Genomic DNA, 16,110 nt, shown 5'->3' with positions numbered 1-16,110 from the left:
TGTTGAAATAAGCAGATATCGGCTAAATTGTTATAGATAAATGCAGTTTTCTCGCGTCCGCTATGACACGCGACTAATAATCCACCGGTGAGCGTCTGCGTGCGTCGCTATGGACAACCGTTGTTACTGCTGTGCGTCAAAGTTCAGTCTCTTCAAGAAGGAGGTGAGTGGATTCTGGCCAACATTAGTCACTCGGACGCACCATTAACGGTTTAATGGAGGTAAATTGACGCTAAGGGTGCGCACATACGTGCAATGTCTCCTCAGGTGGGCTGCAAGAGCTGCGGCCGCTCTTTTTGCGCCGCCTGTTTGACTTTCAGTGCTGTGGTGCCTCGCTGTGGCAACACTCAACAGAAAGTCTGCAAACAGTGTCAGGCGAATCTGACGAGGTAAAGGTCCAATCACCACAAACAGCACTACACGCCTGATCAGGTAAACCTCACCTGCCTGTGTTTCTGCTCTCCTAGTGGAGGGCCTCAGAACAGTGCTGGAAGATGGTCGCCTCCTGAAAACTACAAGAAGTCAGTATCAGTCAGATTTGGGGGAGAAATGACATTTTTATCAACAACGTGGTTTCATGACTTTTGATGCACACGTTTGTTCCACAGACGAGTTGCTGCACTCGAGGCCAAACATCAGGGACATTTGTCACAGCCTGTTTCACATGGAGGCAGCAGTAACAGAAAGGCAGCTCATCCACCAGCCAGGGTCCTGAGTAAAGAAGACCAGGCCATCGCTGAAAGGCTCCAGAAGCTGAAGGAGGACTCTGCACCCAGTGAGGAGTTTCTTAGCAGCTTGTTGGCCTGGCAGTGCTAAATATTTACTTTTTATCTAAGCCATTTTAAGGTTTTCCTTTATTTTCAACTCTTCTTCAGAGTCTGTCCCGTCTGACAAAGAGCTTGAGTCTCGCCTTGCTGCTCTGAAAGCTCCCAGTCAGCCAGTGCCTTCTGCACAGGAGATGGAGGATCGTCTGGCAGCTCTGCGTGGTCAGCCCCTACCATCGCAGGCTCCCCCTCCTGTGAGTTTGCAATGTTTTGGACTTTACAGTAAAGTACAGTTTGGTTTAACATTAATTGGATAACTGTGTACATGCTTATCTGTGCAGGTGCACCAGCCTCCAGATAACAGGACTCAGACCGAACAGGCTAATGATCTAATAACTCAGATGACCGAGGAAGTTGCTATTGATGACCAGCAATCAAACTCTGAAGGCAGTAAGATTTTATGCTTCTTAATGATTACGATAACATTAAGTTACCAGTAAATAATCTATCATGTACTTTATCTTTTACTGTCATAATGAAGACAATGCAGATTGTCTGGTATCAAACCTTATATGCTTAGATCTGCAGTATATCCCTGCAGGTGTTGATAGCCGTATGAATGACCTCAACAAGGGGGAGCTGGGAACATTGGATGAAAATTTGGAGGAGAACCAGGATGCAGTAAAGCAGCTAGAGGCTGAGAAGACCCGTTTGATGGATGATGCCATAGAGGAGCTGAGGAAGGAGAGGCACACCCAGGATCAGGTCCTCCACATGGCCAAGCGACTAGCACAGTTGAAGGGGCAGGATCCAAACAAAGGTACATCACATACATCAGAATATGATTAGAGAACAGAATAAGATGTGAAATTGAAGCACAGTGCATAAAAAAACCCCAATGATTTGGTCAAATTATTTCTAGTTACCATGGAGGACTTCCAGCATCTTGACAGTGAGGAGGAGACTGAGGAAGAAGCCGTGAGGAGGGTGTTAAAACAGGTTTTGCAAAGTCACTTTAACATCATAGTCTATATGACGATAAATATGATATAATACATGTTATACTGCATATGACACGTTTAAAGAGGCTGGAATCAGAGACAGAACCTTTTTCATTGCAGCTTTCAGAAGAAGCTGCATTAGATGAGGCCAGTGGATACAACATACCTTTGGAGCCCAGTGGACCAAAGAACACAGAAAAGAAAAAAGCCAAAAAAACGGTACTGAACACCAAAATCTCTCATTCATCTGTTTTCTATGTTGTTATACAGAACAGCGTTTCCTTCCTTTTGATTTGTTCTTGTAGACGCAAGAACCTAAGCCTCGTACTCGAGGAGTTCCACCAGCTGCTGTTGCTCAACAGCTGTCAGACAGTGACGAGGATGAACTTCCATGGTGCTGTATTTGCAACCAAGATGCTGCACTCCGATGCTTCACCTGTGATGGGGATCTTTACTGCAAAAGTTGCTTCAGGTAACAAATTCAGTGTTTCCTCGAGTGGAGTTTCTGAACATAAATCTTAAACTCTCATGGCCAAGAAAGATGCCTGCTATTTGGAATGCATACTATGACCTAGATAAATCGTGGGCAGGCTGCTGCCATACTGTTAAGCAGCATGAATATTAAGTATTTAGTGTGATGAATTATCAATCCAAATTCCATTCTCTCCCCAGGGAAGGCCATGATAAATATGACAGGATGGAGCACCGCACCACTAACTACACTGCGCCAAAGAAGAAGAGGAAGACATGACAGTGAACTGTGTTGTGGGTGTTTGTTTTACCAGGCTGTGGTCGCTCATCAATGTTAGAATTGTGCTTTAGCCTTAAGTGACCTATTGCTGGTAACAAAACCACAGTCTCTGGTGTGAAACACTATTTATCAAAGTAAGCCAGAGCTCCCGGCTTTAGTTCCCAGCAACATGAATCCTATACCTGTAGGTCTGCAATCAAATGAACATAGTGATATATTACAACTGAAACTAAATGCAAACCGTAGTGTCACTGCAGCTGAAACGTGTTTGTGGAACATAGATCAGATTTTCTTCCTGTAATGTATAAAAATAGTGATAATTAAATGTTAGAGGCTGCCAGAGCATGTCTGCCTCCACCAGCGCTGCACAACTTGAAAACTCACTGTCCTACTTCCTGGAGACAACAAAGACTCGCCTCCTTAGACTCTCTTTGCACCTGTCACCATGTGATCGTTTTTAAACGTTCGAGCAGATGCATCACAAGCTCATTATGTCATCGTGTCATTTATTTTTACACTGAAGCCTTTTTTTAACTTCTTGACGTTAACGTCTCCGTCTGTCAGGCCTCGTCTTACGTTCAGCATCAGAGAATGAGCGGCCACTGTGTCAGGGAGGCAGGAGTGGCGGTGGGGGCGAACAAAGCCCATTACTATAATGGAGCCGTCGGCCAAAAGGTCCACAGAGTACGACGGGCAGAGGGAGAGATGTCAGAGTGCAGTTTCATCAGTGCATTATTGTCCTGCTGCTGCAGAGAAACCATAATTACTGCCTCCTCCGGGGCTTTTCTCCATTAAGGTTTATGTGCAGGCCGCTGCTATGTTTGCCTTTTCTGGCCATGTCATACCCACGCCACAGACAGGAAATGGACGCGGATAATGGATGCATACTTAATGGACCTCCCTGCTTCTGATTTCAGTGTTTACTCCTGGACTGGACGTGTCAACCGCTCCTCTGTTTTAGCCACTCTGCTGGAACGGACGGAGCCATGTGTTCTGTGCATCACAGGCTGGCGGACATCCTGTCGTACAGTCGTAGGGTTTCTCCTTAACAGGCAATTAACTGTTTTAAAGCAGCGATAAAACTATTGTGGTTACAGGGTAGTTTAGTTGGTGACGTAATGGACATGTCCGTATATGTTTGTGTGGAATAAAGCTCATCTTATTGCAGGTTCCCCTTTGATCATGCAGCAACAGGCTCGTCTTGAAAATGTTCAGTTTTATTTTGACATATGACTATGTTATCAGAACAAAAATATTTATGTACATAAATAGGCAACTGAAAATGTACAGTCTTACACAAAAACAGTTAGCCAGTGTTATATCCAGTACTTTTAGCTCATGTGCATCATCCTAATGTTTATAGTACACAAAATGTTTTAGCAGTCTATAAATTAAAATGTAGTAATTAAAAAAACCTGGCTTCTGTGGACTGATGCTGAGCTGAGACGGGCCCAGAGGGCAAGAGGAGAGTCCCACTGTGACACAGGCATCCAGGTAGTTATCATGTGGGGGATGGGGAGACGCTCCGCATGGTCTCATTTCTGGGTTGACCCGTTATTATTTCTTGAAGGGACCAGACATTTTGCGTAGACCTTTTATCCTGTAGAGTAGCCCATTGATAAAATCCTATGGAAGCAATGGAGAAATAATTCAGACTAATAGACTAATGTAATAATACATTTACATGCTCGGTTCTGTAGCCGTTGGGTCTCACCTCCTTTGGTTTCCCACATTCCTGCAATAACTCCTAACAAAGAGCAGAAATAGGGACATTAAAAACCCGGGTCGGGTGCTTGTTGAGCCGTTACCTCACAGTCGTGTGTTACCAGGGTGAACTAAAATCTAAATGAGTCGATGTGTGTAACGGTTTCTACCTGCAGCCGGCTCCTCTGGCCCTCGTCTGACAGCTCCAGGAGCTCGTCGATGTCGATCTCTAGCTCTGGTATGTCTTCTTCCTGTGAGGTCAAAGACAAAAGCATGTTCAGGCCCACATCCCTGCATTGGACACCCTTCCTGTGTCTGCGGCTGCAGAGCCAAATGCAGCGCGGCATGTGATGCAACATGGGAGAGAAACGTGAAATCCCACATGCTCGGCTTTCATCAGGCTGCAGACTTCATTATGTCGGTGGGTGCTGTGTGGGATGATGCAGTTTTCCTGCTTCTTTCTAACGGGTCATAACGAAGCGATGGATGTGTTCACATCACAAAGCTGAGGGGCTCTGAGGCGTGAAGGCAAATGGGCTCCATACTCAATACATGCAACCCTCAGATTTCATGGATGGTTCGCTGTGCTGACATTCAGCTCAGCCTTTAAAATGTTTTCTACAGAGCGTATGAGTCTAATGTGTGTGTGCAGAGGAGATAGAAACCAAGGGCTTAATGTGAAACGCACAGCGAGCATTACTAACAGTAACAAGCTGGCAGCAGGTTCCGTCCAACCTCCATCGACACAGAGCCAGTGCTCAGCGAGTGCTGCAACACTGACTTCAGCGTCAGCAAGTGGCCGCCTGCATTTGACACGTGGGGCCTCTTTTTAGGTGGAATATTTTGCGGTTGGAGCGTTTTCACGGCTGGCGAGGGCCCGGCCGGCGCTCTGGATGAAGGGAGCGCTGATCAATGTGGAAGTGCTGCGCGGCAGAACGCGGCGGCCGCTCTAATTGATACGAGCTGGAGCCTCGGCCTTTAGAGGAAGCTGCGTGTTTCCAGCTCTGGTCCTTTGGTTCGTGCGTTGCATCAATGCTACGGTCAGTTGTTTTATCATTTACCAAGCAGTGCATGAGCTGAGCTATAGAACGCTGGAGCCTTTGTTTTATGCTGCTCTCAAAGCGCGTGTCCCAGCGCTGAGGGCGTGGATCCGTCACAAAGAAACGTGATCCGACGCCTCCTCTGAGTTTTTAGTATCTTCGTTTTAGTTGTTAGGAGACGTCGTCGTTGTCAGAGGGAAATAGCATTTTAATGAGGCCTCAGGGCAAAAATGTCTCTGCAGCACTTTTTGAAGTTTAAAAGCAATAGACTGTAGCTAAAATGATTGTTGGCACTGGAGCTGGAGCTCATGAATATCAAAGTGGTTCTCAGAGGATTTCAGTTTCAAACGGCAATAAGTGCACTTTGCCAAGACTCCGTGACCTGCGCTGGAAACGGCGGTTAAGATGCAGCAACCTGGTTTCTGGAGATTATTGTAACTCGTGTTACAACCAAACATCCACCTTTAATGTGGTGTTTGCTGTTTTAATGCGAAGGAAACTGTGCCCAGGAAACGCTGGAGAAGATGCCGGCGCTGTGTTTTACTTATCGGACGCTTCCTTTTTCCTGTTGAGGCACAAACTGCCCACGTTTCCATATTAACCTCACTGAACCGGGTCAAATGATCCAAAGCTTTGTTCAGAATGAAGGCATCAGACGGGTTCCAACCCTCACTGCATCCTCCCAACGTGTGCAGCGGCTCCTTGTTTGAGTCCGTCTCACTTCTTCACGCCTTTTGTTATTTCCCCACTTTTCCTAAAAGGTGTGAGGTTTGCAGAGCGGAGGCCACTGCAGCCTCGTATGAATTAGAGACGCAGCTAAATAATTCAGGCGGTGACACAGGGGCCTGATGGTAAATGCTTCCACGCGGAGGACTGAGCAGCAGCACAGGCAGCGTCCCCTGAGCCTCTGCAACATTCATGACGCCGGTCGGAGCGCAGAGGCCGGACACGGCGCTGCGCGGCTGAAGCAGCGGCGTTTCTGCTGCGTTTCAGCGTCTCATCCGTCTATTCAGCTGCCGGGAGACCAGTTATCACGTGTTCATGAGAGATGCTGAAATAAATGTTTCTGCATCTAGATCAAAAGATTGAACAGGCTTTTGATCTTATCCTCATATCCTGGTTTCTAATAATAGGATTAATCTGCCTCCTGTTTCATGTCACAAGAGGAAGAAAGACGTCGGATTCAAGTGGAGAAACATATAGTGACCTGACATAGCAGAACAATGTAAAAAGTCCGGATAGACCCAGACAGATGGAGGTGCCCGAGTCAGAACCAACAGGCAGCCGCGGGTCTGGATCAGGAACACTGGCAACAGAGGCGTGTTGTCATCTGAGATGCATCGTCATTAGGAAGCCTGCGCTCCTTAACAGACACCCCTGATTCTGCTGCGTCGTACTGTCTCATGTGGGCGACGACACAGAGACATCTGTTGCCATGGTTTCCCCCAGAGAATGCCAGGCAAATCAATATGGAGCCTCTGACATAATTAGATTGTGTCCCACCCAGCGGGAGTGGCTTATGACGGAGTGTGTGTGTGTGTGTGTGTGTGTGTGTGTGTGTGTGTGTGTGTGTGTGTGTGTGTGTGTGTGCGTGTTTAACCTGAGGGATGTCTTCATTCTTTATTTCCCACATAATGTCCTGTACATGTGAGAATAAAAACACTGTGCTTGGCTTCTGTTTTCACTCCCTTCATTCATTACTTTACTCATTCTCGTTGCTACCGACACTAAACTCTGAACATTTCTGCCTCTGACGTCGTGTTTCAGTGCAACCGGTTGCAGCTTTGTATCGGTGCAAACTCTTAAAGTTGACGCCACACAGTTGATACAGCAGACGCTTCGTTAGTACGGCCAAGAAGTACTCGTGCGTGTGCATGTGCGCGTCCGTGCGTGTGCACGCGTGCGCGTCCGTGCGTGTGCATGTGCGTGTGCACGCGCCCGTGCATGCCGTGTCTCACCTCACAGTCAAACAGCAGGTGCAGCTGCCCGTCGATCCACTCCTCTATGTCCAGCCTCTTCTGCAGGTCTTTGCGGTTGTACTTGACCGTCAGCTTTCCCAGCTTGCGGTGCGGCGGCTCCTCCGTCTTGTCCGAGCTCTGGAACATCACCCTGGACTGGGTGCTGGGCTCCGATGCCATGGCTGCCACGGCCGGGAGAACCGTGGACACACACCGGGAGCGCAGACACACGGACGTCGGGCTCTGTCACGTTTGAAATGCACACGGCTCCTCTGTGCCTCCACTTCTGCTTCCTGTGGGCTGTCGTTCCCACGCGGATCTCCTATTATCTTGTTAGTTGTTGCTGCTCCCCCTCTATAACGCTGCCTTTGGTCCTCTGCCTGTCCTCGCTCTCTCTCTCTCTCTCTCTCTCTCTCTCTCTTCCTTTCTCTCTCTCTCCCTCTCTCTCTCTCTCTCTCTCTCTCTCTCTCCTCTCTCGGTATCCTATCTAATCTCTCTCTAGCCCTCTCTCTATCTCTTCTCTCCCCTCTCTCTCTCTCTCTCCCTCTCTCCCTTCGCTCTTCTCTCTCTCCCTCTCTAGCTCTATCCTTTCTCTCTCTCGAATCTCTCTATCCTCTCTCATCTTATCTCCTCCTCGATCTCTCTCTCTCGTATTCTCCTCCCTCTCTCATCTCTCTCTCTGCTCTCCCTCTCTCGCTCTCTCTCATCTCTCTCTCTCTCTCTCTCTCTCTCTCTCTCCTCCTCTCTCTCGCTCTCTCTCTCTCTCTCCCTCTCTCTCGCTCTCTCTCTCTCCATCTCTCTCGCTCTCTCTCTCTCTAAAGCTCACTGTGTTGCTCTCCATTCCTCCTCCTCTTGCAACACCCACTGGCTTCACTATCAGGAGGATGGTAATGAGATATGCCTGTGTGTGTGTGTGTGTGTGTGTGTGTGTGTGTGTGTGTGTGTGTGTGTGTGTGTGTGTGTGTGTGTGTGTGTGTGTGTGTGTGTGTGTGTGCTTTTTGCTCCCTACTGTACGTCTGTGTTGTAGCAGGTGGGGGTGCATAGGTCAATTACAGCTATAAACAATTAGAGCGCGGCTTAAAGAGCGGCCACAGCTCGACTGTAACCAACATGCACCACTAGCACCAGTGAATGAATATGCAGACGCTAGAGTTTCCACAGATCCTGTTTCAATATCAGTAATAGGGTTGCGCATGTTGTTTTTGCCATCATTCAGTCATAGTCGTGTGCTTTCACCCACCGATACACCGTCTGTTACGGACACTGAATTATTGAGAGCCTCTCAGCTCATCTTTCCAGGCAAACAGGTTCATTCATTCTGTCTCATGCTGATCGGTTCTGCACCACCTGCTCTGGGTTCTGGACTGGAGTCCTGCGTCGGGCCTGCTCGCTCGGACCGGGCTGCGCTAAACGGGCTCGGCTCCTGCTGAGTCAGGGTTCCTCGGAGGCTGGGCGTGGAATATGTAAACAGCCCAGGGCTAAATTCTACAGGAATTATCATTCAATTAACCTGCGTTTTACGCAATACGCACCAACATCCTGGTTCCAACCAGGTCCTGACAGGTTGACTGATGTTTTAGGACTCATTACATCACTTTTGACGACTCAACACATGACTAATCTTCATCACAACAATTAATAAGTAAAAAAGGGTTTGCTGTGAAATTGAAGAGCTGTTGTTGGTTGTACGTGTTATAGTAGCTTAGAACAGTAGCAGCGCCTGCTGTGTTGAGCTCGCACTGCCACCTGCTGGACCCGAACCAGCTCCAAAAAGTACCAGGTCCAATATAAAAGTGCCCTTAATGCACAGCTGCTCATTCTATGTCAATATGGAGTCACTTTAATGTCATGGTAATAAATCATCTTATTTTAACTCTATTTCATTCATGTTGTGTATTTTATGTTGTTGTATGGTCAATAAAGTTAAACTTACACTACATTGTGTTTAAATATTCCACTTCTGAAGGACTGAGCTCATTTATTTGCTATGAAAACATAACAGTTTAAATACATTATCGTGTTTTAATTGATTAAGTGTAAACTATTTCTGAATCAGCAGCCTCATAAATGTCTCGTTTATCTTTCGAGGGATCGATGGATGAACACAAATAAAGCGACTGAAACGAGGCGACTCGCGGCCGCCGCTGCGCCGTCGAGGTGTGGCCTCTCCGGGAGTGGAATTTCACTTCCTGCATTTCTCAGGTGAGTCACTTGGAAGTGTCGTCGGCTGTTTGGCTTTTTTTCGAGCTCGGGCAGGTTCTTTGCTGGGAGTTTCGGCCGTGAGGAACCGAGCGGACTGAAACCGTGCGCTCGTTTGCGGCCGCTGCGCTGAAGCAGGAAGTCAGAAGACGCCGCGTCACGTCGATTCACAAAGGTGGTGACGACAGGCGCAGAGTTTCACCAGTCGCGGCCTCGATGTCGCGGGAGGACGTCGGCCTGTAAAGCTCGTTTAACGCTGTCGTCTGCTGCTGCTCCTCGTTCCAGGTGATTTTGGCTTGAAATGAGTCCCCTCCTCGGACGCCGCTCGGGGCCGTCGGCGTCGCCGCCGCGGGCTTCGCTCCGCGTGTCGCTCCTCACTTCGCTGCTGTGTTCGCTGCTGTGTTCGCTCGTGGGCTTCGCCGGAGGCCAGGTGAGCTCTGAGTGTTCGGCCAACTTCAAAAGCGGCCGCGACGACTTCGTCCTGAACGTGGACAAGTCTGTGAAGGCGGGAGCCACGTTCCTGTCGTCGCCCAAGCTGAGCCGCCAGCGAGACTGTCTGCAGTCCTGCTGCAAAGACACGAGCTGCAACGTGGTCTTCATGGAGAAGGGCGACGACGACGGCCTCATCAAGTCCTGCTCCCTCTTCAACTGCCTCTACAAGAACCACTACGTGTGCAGCTTCGGCAGGAAGAGCGGATACATCAACTTCATCCTGGACTCCGTGTATGAAGGACACCTGGCGGTGGACACGCGCTCAGGTGAGACTGGATCCCACTCAAACAGCTGGGTGCGTTACGTCTCAACCAGCTCATGACGCCGTTTATACTGGGGCCACTGGGCTCAGGTAATGGTTTTGTGAGGCCACATTCAGGAACAGCAAACCTCAGCGCATGTTCACGCACGTCTGCTATTCGCCCACTGCAGCTTTGGGTTTCTGTCTGTCGCTGTTGCAGCTCTATTAACCGGTGCTTTGTCTGCTGATGTGATGCTGTTTGACAGACGAGTCGGACCATCCTCCGGTGGCCTTTGGAGGTCCGGACCAGGTGGTGCAGCCCAACGAGCACGTGACGCTCAACGGCCTCGAGAGCAAAGACGACAACAAGATCGAGACCTACCACTGGCAGATGGTTTCTGGGAACCCCAACGCTGTTATCGAGGTGAGTGTGGTCCCCACTGCAGCGCAGCCGGGCCCGACTGGGCCCAACTGGGCCGTTGGTTGTGTTCCTGTGACCTGAGCGCCCGCGTCTCGTGTCTCGCAGACGACCGGCTTCCCGGACCAGATCATCGTGTCCAACCTGAGCTCGGGCCTCTACAAGTTCACGCTGACGGTCACGGACTCAGCCGGGCAGATGGACTCCACCAAGGTCACGGTTCTGGTCCTCACCCCAGAGCAGTCGGAGCGTGAGTAGAAACCTTGTTGAGCATCGCTTCTGGATCAGCACCAGACGGAGACCTGCTGCTTCTCACGTCCAACCTGAGGCTTTTCTTCACACCAGCCTCGGGGTTTGGTTCAGAGGAACTCATCACTTCCTCTGAACCAAACTTATTTGTGATCTAACCTTTAAAACATGCTCATCTTTATAACACTGATGCTGAGATAACAGCTCAGCAAGAAGATGAGATCGGATCTCATTGTGGTGGAAGCAAAAGGCAGAAATGAGAAAGTGGAGCCGTCACGAGGCCGTTTGTTGGCTGCGGGTCAGTGGCTTCGAGCTGCTCACAGCTGGACTCTGTTTGTGGTGTCCTCAGAAAATGGAAATGAAAGCTGCCTGCGTCTTCCACTCCGCCCGCCTCGGAACCAGTCGGTCCGGTTTTAGGTGGAGTTACGCAAACAGGAAGCTGCTGTAGCCGTCGCCGGTTCTTCGGTATCGGTTACGTGTTCCTGGGCTTTTTAGCCGCCGCTCGGCTGACGCTTTATCACAGACGCAACAATAAAGACCTCTGACACTGCTTCAGTTACACTTTAACAGGTCTGGTCCTGAGCCGAGCAAAGAATGCGGCTGAGGGGAGTATGCGTGGGCCCGGCAGTGACGCCGCCGCTGCTCAATGACTGGATCCTTACGTAACCGAGCGGCCACAACGCGCTGTCTCAACAGACCACTTCCTTCACGGCCGGTTGCGTTTCTCTCGTCTGCTCACGAGACCCAGTCGCCACAGAAGGTGCCGCCGCCGTCCTCTGGTGCCTCACACTGTGACTTAAACTGGTTTGTTGGGTTCTTGGTGCTGCAGCATTTCTGAGCTGCTGCAGTGAACTGTGAACAGATGAATCACTAAGACTGATATTATGACGTCGCCCTCTGTGATTTGTTTTAACAAAAGTGGAGGTTTGTATATATGAGCAAGGTGACTATAAACTGCCAATGAGGCCTGCCGGGTTCAAATCACTGCATTGACTAGAAACTGCTAACGGCACCTGTCGCGTTCAGGTCACTGCATTGACTATAAACTGCTAACGGCACCTGTCGGGTTCAGGTCACTGCATTGTCTTGAAACTGCTAACGGCACCTGTTGGGTTCAGTTCACTGCATTGACTAGAAACTGCTAATGCGATCTGTTGGGTTCAGGTCCCTGCATTGACTATAAACTGCTAATGCGATCTGTCGGGTTCAGGACACTGCATTGACTATAAACTGCTAATGAGGCCTGCCGGGTTCAAATCACTGCATTGACTATAAACTGCTAACGGCACCTGTCGGGTTCAGATCACTGCATTGACTAGAAACTGCTAATGCGATCTGTCGGGTTCAGGACACTGCATTGACTATAAACTGCTAAGGGCACCTTTCGGGTTCAGATCACTGCATTGACTAGAAACTGCTAACGGCACCTGTCGGGTTCAGATCACTGCATTGACTAGAAACTGCTAACGGCACCTGTCGGGTTCAGATCACTGCATTGACTATAAACTGTTAACGGCACCTGTCGGGTTCAGATCACTGCATTGACTAGAAACTGCTAACGGCACCTGTTGGGTTCAGTTCACTGCATTGACTAGAAACTGCTAATGCGATCTGTTGGGTTCAGGTCCCTGCATTGACTATAAACTGCTAATGTGATCTGTCGGGTTCAGGACACTGCATTGACTATAAACTGCTAATGCGATCTGTCGGGTTCAGGACACTGCATTGACTATAAACTGCTAACGGCACCTGTCGCGTTCAGATCACTGCATTGACTATAAACTGCTAACGGCACCTGTCGCGTTCAGATCACTGCATTGACTATAAACTGCTAATGTGATCTGTCGGGTTCAGGACACTGCATTGACTATAAACTGCTAATGCGATCTGTCGGGTTCAGGACACTGCATTGACTATAAACTGCTAACGGCACCTGTCGCGTTCAGATCACTGCATTGACTATAAACTGCTAACGGCACCTGTCGGGTTCAGGACACTGCATTGACTAGAAACTGCTAACGGCACCTGTCGCGTTCAGATCACTGCATTGACTAGAAACTGTTAACGGCACCTGTCGGGTTCAGATCACTGCATTGACTATAAACTGCTAACGGCACCTGTCGGGTTCAGGACACTGCATTGACTATAAACTGCTAACGGCACCTGTCGGGTTCAGGACACTGCATTGACTAGAAACTGCTAATGGCACCTGTCGCGTTCAGATCACTGCATTGACTAGAAACTGCTAATGCGATCTGTCGGGTTCAGGACACTGCATTGACTATAAACTGCTAACGGCACCTGTCGCGTTCAGATCACTGCATGGCGCCAAAGAAGATCGGGCCGTGCCGCGGCTCCTTCCCCCGGTGGCACTACAACGCCGCCTCGCTGGCCTGCGAGAAATTCATCTTCGGAGGCTGCAAGGAGAATCTCAACAACTACATCTCCGAGGACGAGTGCATTAAGGCCTGTCTGGGCTCAGGTACCAGCACACGCTCCGCCCTGCGGCCGCAACCGTCCGTCTTTTGCTCTTTTATTCATTTAATCCTCCCTGTTCGACTTGCAGAGAAAAAATTCGGTCGGGGCATCTCCATCCCCACCAGTGAAGGTAAGTAGCAGCCTCATTGCATGTGACCTGATGCTATCTGGTTTTAGTGGGTTAAACGCTGCAGCAGAGGTTCCTCTGATCAGCGCCCTGTGCAAACGCTGCACCAGCGCCGCTGCCGCATTCTCACGCTCCGTGTGTTTGCGTCTGAAGAGAGGTGCGACGCGATGTGCAGCCCACACGAGTTCTCCTGCGCGAGCGGCTGCTGCCTGGACCGCGGCCTGGAGTGCGACGGGACGGCGCAGTGCAGCGACGGCTCTGACGAGCAGATGTGTGAGGAAGGTGAGGCGACCGGCGAAGCAGGAAGCTGCTGGAGTCTCACACTGATTAACTCTGCTCTTTCCTCTCAGTCAACCAGGAGTTTGAGGTTCTGCGGAACATCCCGCTGGACGAACAGAAAGGTAATGTTTTTTCTGGTTCGCTGCTCGTCACCTCGTTGCCGCTGACGACGGCCTCTGACCCACACTTTGTCGGCGCCTCCAGCGCGCTGCACGCAGCCTCCGGACACCGGCGGCTGCAGGGAAAGCTTCACCAAGTGGTACTACAGCCCAGGACGCAAGGCCTGCCTGCGCTTCAACTTCGGAGGCTGCCAGGGCAATAACAACCGGTTTGACTCGGAGGACGCCTGTCAGAGCACGTGCCACGGGGTCACAGGTGGGTGCAGGCGAGGCAGTCGATAGACTCGGACTCTTCCAGCTCGGCCCGGCTCATTGTGTTTGTCCTCGTTTCAGGCGAGGATTCGTTCATTTACCAAGGACAGATTGACCGTAGTGTGTCCGAGGGAAACATGGGTACTTTGTCCTTTTTTATGCTTGTGTCATTGGTAAAACGGGCCCTTTGCGTTTTCTAACCCAGCGTTGTGTTTTCCAGGCGTCGTAGCCATAGCTGCGCTCCTGGGCGTAGCCATCGCCATCTTACTCGGGGTCCTGGTTTACTGCCTGATGAAGGGAAAGAAGAAGTCGTCCCAGAACCAGCGTCTGCCGGCCAACACGGCCCAGTTCACCTCCCTGGAGGACCGGGAGCGGCTGGTGTACAACAGCACCACCAAACCCATGTGATGCACCTCGACCCCTGTGATGCAGAGCCACAGGTTCCAGGAGCTGAACCAGAGATGGAGCACGGTTTGGAGGAATTAACGTCTGTGAGCTGCGCTTTGAGGCGCCGTGGAACCCGTTTTTAATTCATAGTGATGTAAAGAAATGCTGGAGGACTTTTATTGATGTTTTATCATTTGTAGACTTGTGTTTAATGCAGCAGCTTGATCGAATAAGCTGCTCTACAGTTGTGTGTACTCAGGTTGAAAGGTTTTTATCAGCGGAGATTTATTCCCACTGGATATTTTAAACTGTTCTTATTGCATTAGATTAAAAGTATAAATGTTGTTTCATTGTCTATACTTACTGGTAGTAGACCATGACAATCAAAATGCAATAAAACCACTTTAATGCCAGACTGTAAACTGTCACAAGGTCTGTGCAGGTCTGTTACTTCAATAGATGAGTCTGTATTTTCTTTCTAGCCTTTGTATCATATTGTGATCCTTTCTACCTTCACCTTGTCGTGTGTCGTAATCTCTCCTTCGTCTCCACTCTTGTTTCATATTCTGTTGGATCACATGTTCACCCACCGGCCACGTCTTTGAATCCAGCTGGCATTTGTTGAACGCTGGGACTGGATTGAAATGATCTGCAGTCTGTCGCTGCTGGTCTACGTCTGTTCACCACAGCCGTTGAACCTTCAGGTGAATTCAAAGCTGTGGCCAGTGGGTGTTCATGCACAATGCTGTAAATAATCATTGTTTTGTTGTTTTGATCTAGATTTCAGTGAGTTTTCAAGTGTTTTAGAACAAGCATATTGGACACAATTAGTTCTTTATTCTATTAAATGCAGTCAATGTGATAATATTAATATTATAAATATTTCAGATATTGTACATACCACCTAATATTCATTTCTGTAAAATGAATAAAGCTAAATTCAAACGTTTGATTGTTTAGTTTCTTTCTTGTTTCTTTACATATTCCAGTCTCCACCTTCATCAGTGTAGTGATTCAACCTGTCTCTGATTTCCTCATTTTCTTCATACTTTTACAATTGAACCACCGTTTGACGATGAGCCCAACTACAGCGACATCTAGCGGCGGGTGTGAGACACGGTGCTACAAAAGCTCCAGGAGTGTTTTAACTCGGTTCAAGCAGCAGAGTGTGAATTAACCCAGTTTAAAGCCTGAGTCGCTGTGATCATTTTAACAGAACGGCATCTGCTTCGTGTCTAGTTTTACGCAAAGTATTGTTTTTACTTCGGTCGTTTTTTTCCAATTTCCTACAATAAGCAGAATCGTCGCAGTTCGTTACCAGCAGATGGCGACTAGTGTTTGTTACATGTTTAGGTCGTTACACCTGCAGCCAGTTCACATAAAGTCTTTACTGAAGCAATCCTCTAAATTCTAACATCGTCACAATTACGAGCTTTGCTTTACAACTGTATGGTCATTATTCGGCAGTGACGTCAGTCTGACAATAAACGCTGTATTTTGTTAACTCTTAGCTGCAGCACAGTAGTGTGGCCTGTGTGGATCTGAGATCATGTCAGGAGGGGGTCGTTCCCTGTTTAATCAGCCACACATAAATAACACATTGACTCTCAGCGTCCATTGTGAGAAGCCCATTCTACTGAACTGACCCTCA

General features: G+C 49.0%; 3 protein-coding genes across 6 annotated transcripts; 2 read left to right on the top strand and 1 right to left on the bottom strand.

Moving 5' to 3' along the window:
• Window positions 1-25: 25 nt before the first annotated feature.
• Window positions 26-3,683, top strand: zfyve19 (zinc finger, FYVE domain containing 19). Of its 3 annotated transcripts, XM_029139506.3 has the most exons (12): window positions 26-163; window positions 268-389; window positions 468-521; window positions 609-775; window positions 876-1,018; window positions 1,106-1,214; window positions 1,366-1,584; window positions 1,687-1,763; window positions 1,886-1,984; window positions 2,071-2,237; window positions 2,438-2,530; window positions 3,434-3,683. In XM_029139506.3, the coding sequence occupies exons 1-11, from the start codon at window positions 110-112 to the stop codon at window positions 2,514-2,516; spliced, it is 1,290 nt and encodes a 429-aa protein (XP_028995339.1). In that variant the 5' UTR covers window positions 26-109; the 3' UTR covers window positions 2,517-2,530; window positions 3,434-3,683. The 3 variants fall into 3 exon arrangements, with proteins under 3 accessions (XP_028995339.1, XP_028995340.1, XP_040925179.1); XM_029139507.3 differs by lacking the exon at window positions 3,434-3,683 and having other exon boundaries at window positions 1,106-1,211; window positions 2,438-2,863; XM_041069245.2 differs by lacking the exon at window positions 3,434-3,683 and having other exon boundaries at window positions 2,438-2,863.
• A 32-nt stretch (window positions 3,684-3,715) lies between these two features.
• On the bottom strand, window positions 3,716-7,622 carry ppp1r14d (protein phosphatase 1 regulatory inhibitor subunit 14D). Its single transcript, XM_029139510.3, has 4 exons — window positions 7,219-7,622; window positions 4,391-4,471; window positions 4,231-4,263; window positions 3,716-4,142 (listed from the first exon to the last, which is right to left on the bottom strand). Exons 1-4 carry the CDS (start codon window positions 7,396-7,398, stop codon window positions 4,074-4,076), a joined length of 363 nt encoding a protein of 120 aa, XP_028995343.1. The 5' UTR covers window positions 7,399-7,622; the 3' UTR covers window positions 3,716-4,073.
• Window positions 7,623-9,217: 1,595 nt separating this feature from the next.
• On the top strand, window positions 9,218-15,408 carry spint1a (serine peptidase inhibitor, Kunitz type 1 a). 2 transcript variants are annotated; one of them, XM_029139804.3, is made up of 11 exons: window positions 9,218-9,592; window positions 9,703-10,175; window positions 10,417-10,574; window positions 10,677-10,818; window positions 13,132-13,299; window positions 13,384-13,425; window positions 13,576-13,704; window positions 13,773-13,823; window positions 13,906-14,076; window positions 14,154-14,213; window positions 14,293-15,408. In XM_029139804.3, the coding sequence occupies exons 2-11, from the start codon at window positions 9,719-9,721 to the stop codon at window positions 14,478-14,480; spliced, it is 1,566 nt and encodes a 521-aa protein (XP_028995637.1). In that variant the 5' UTR covers window positions 9,218-9,592; window positions 9,703-9,718; the 3' UTR covers window positions 14,481-15,408. The 2 variants fall into 2 exon arrangements, with proteins under 2 accessions (XP_028995637.1, XP_040925237.1); XM_041069303.2 differs by having other exon boundaries at window positions 9,218-10,175.
• The last annotated feature ends 702 nt before the right edge of the window (window positions 15,409-16,110 follow it).

This window comes from Betta splendens, chromosome 22 (genome assembly GCF_900634795.4).
Source record: "Betta splendens chromosome 22, fBetSpl5.4, whole genome shotgun sequence".
Lineage (NCBI taxonomy): Eukaryota > Metazoa > Chordata > Actinopteri > Anabantiformes > Osphronemidae > Betta > Betta splendens.
The sequence above is the reverse complement of the archived record's forward strand: the minus strand, read 5'-3'. Positions and strand labels throughout refer to the sequence as shown.

What these genes read in the sequence shown, in the direction of transcription:
- zfyve19 (XM_029139506.3), top strand. Translation starts at nt 110, where the DNA reads ATGGACAACCGTTGTTACTGCTGTGCGTCAAAGTTCAGTCTCTTCAAG. An exon ending in CATCGCAGGCTCCCCCTCCT is followed by an intron (nt 1,019 to 1,105) that starts GTGAGTTTGCAA and finishes TTATCTGTGCAG; the next exon opens with GTGCACCAGCCTCCAGATAA. An exon ending in AGAAAAAAGCCAAAAAAACG is followed by an intron (nt 1,985 to 2,070) that starts GTACTGAACACC and finishes TTGTTCTTGTAG; the next exon opens with ACGCAAGAACCTAAGCCTCG.
- ppp1r14d (XM_029139510.3), bottom strand. Translation starts at nt 7,398, where the DNA reads ATGGCATCGGAGCCCAGCACCCAGTCCAGGGTGATGTTCCAGAGCTCG. An exon ending in ACCTGCTGTTTGACTGTGAG is followed by an intron (nt 4,472 to 7,218) that starts GTGAGACACGGC and finishes TTGACCTCACAG; the next exon opens with GAAGAAGACATACCAGAGCT. An exon ending in GCCAGAGGAGCCGGCTGCAG is followed by an intron (nt 4,264 to 4,390) that starts GTAGAAACCGTT and finishes GCTCTTTGTTAG; the next exon opens with GAGTTATTGCAGGAATGTGG.
- spint1a (XM_029139804.3), top strand. Translation starts at nt 9,719, where the DNA reads ATGAGTCCCCTCCTCGGACGCCGCTCGGGGCCGTCGGCGTCGCCGCCG. An exon ending in CACCCCAGAGCAGTCGGAGC is followed by an intron (nt 10,819 to 13,131) that starts GTGAGTAGAAAC and finishes TGTCGCGTTCAG; the next exon opens with ATCACTGCATGGCGCCAAAG. An exon ending in CCCGCTGGACGAACAGAAAG is followed by an intron (nt 13,824 to 13,905) that starts GTAATGTTTTTT and finishes CGGCGCCTCCAG; the next exon opens with CGCGCTGCACGCAGCCTCCG.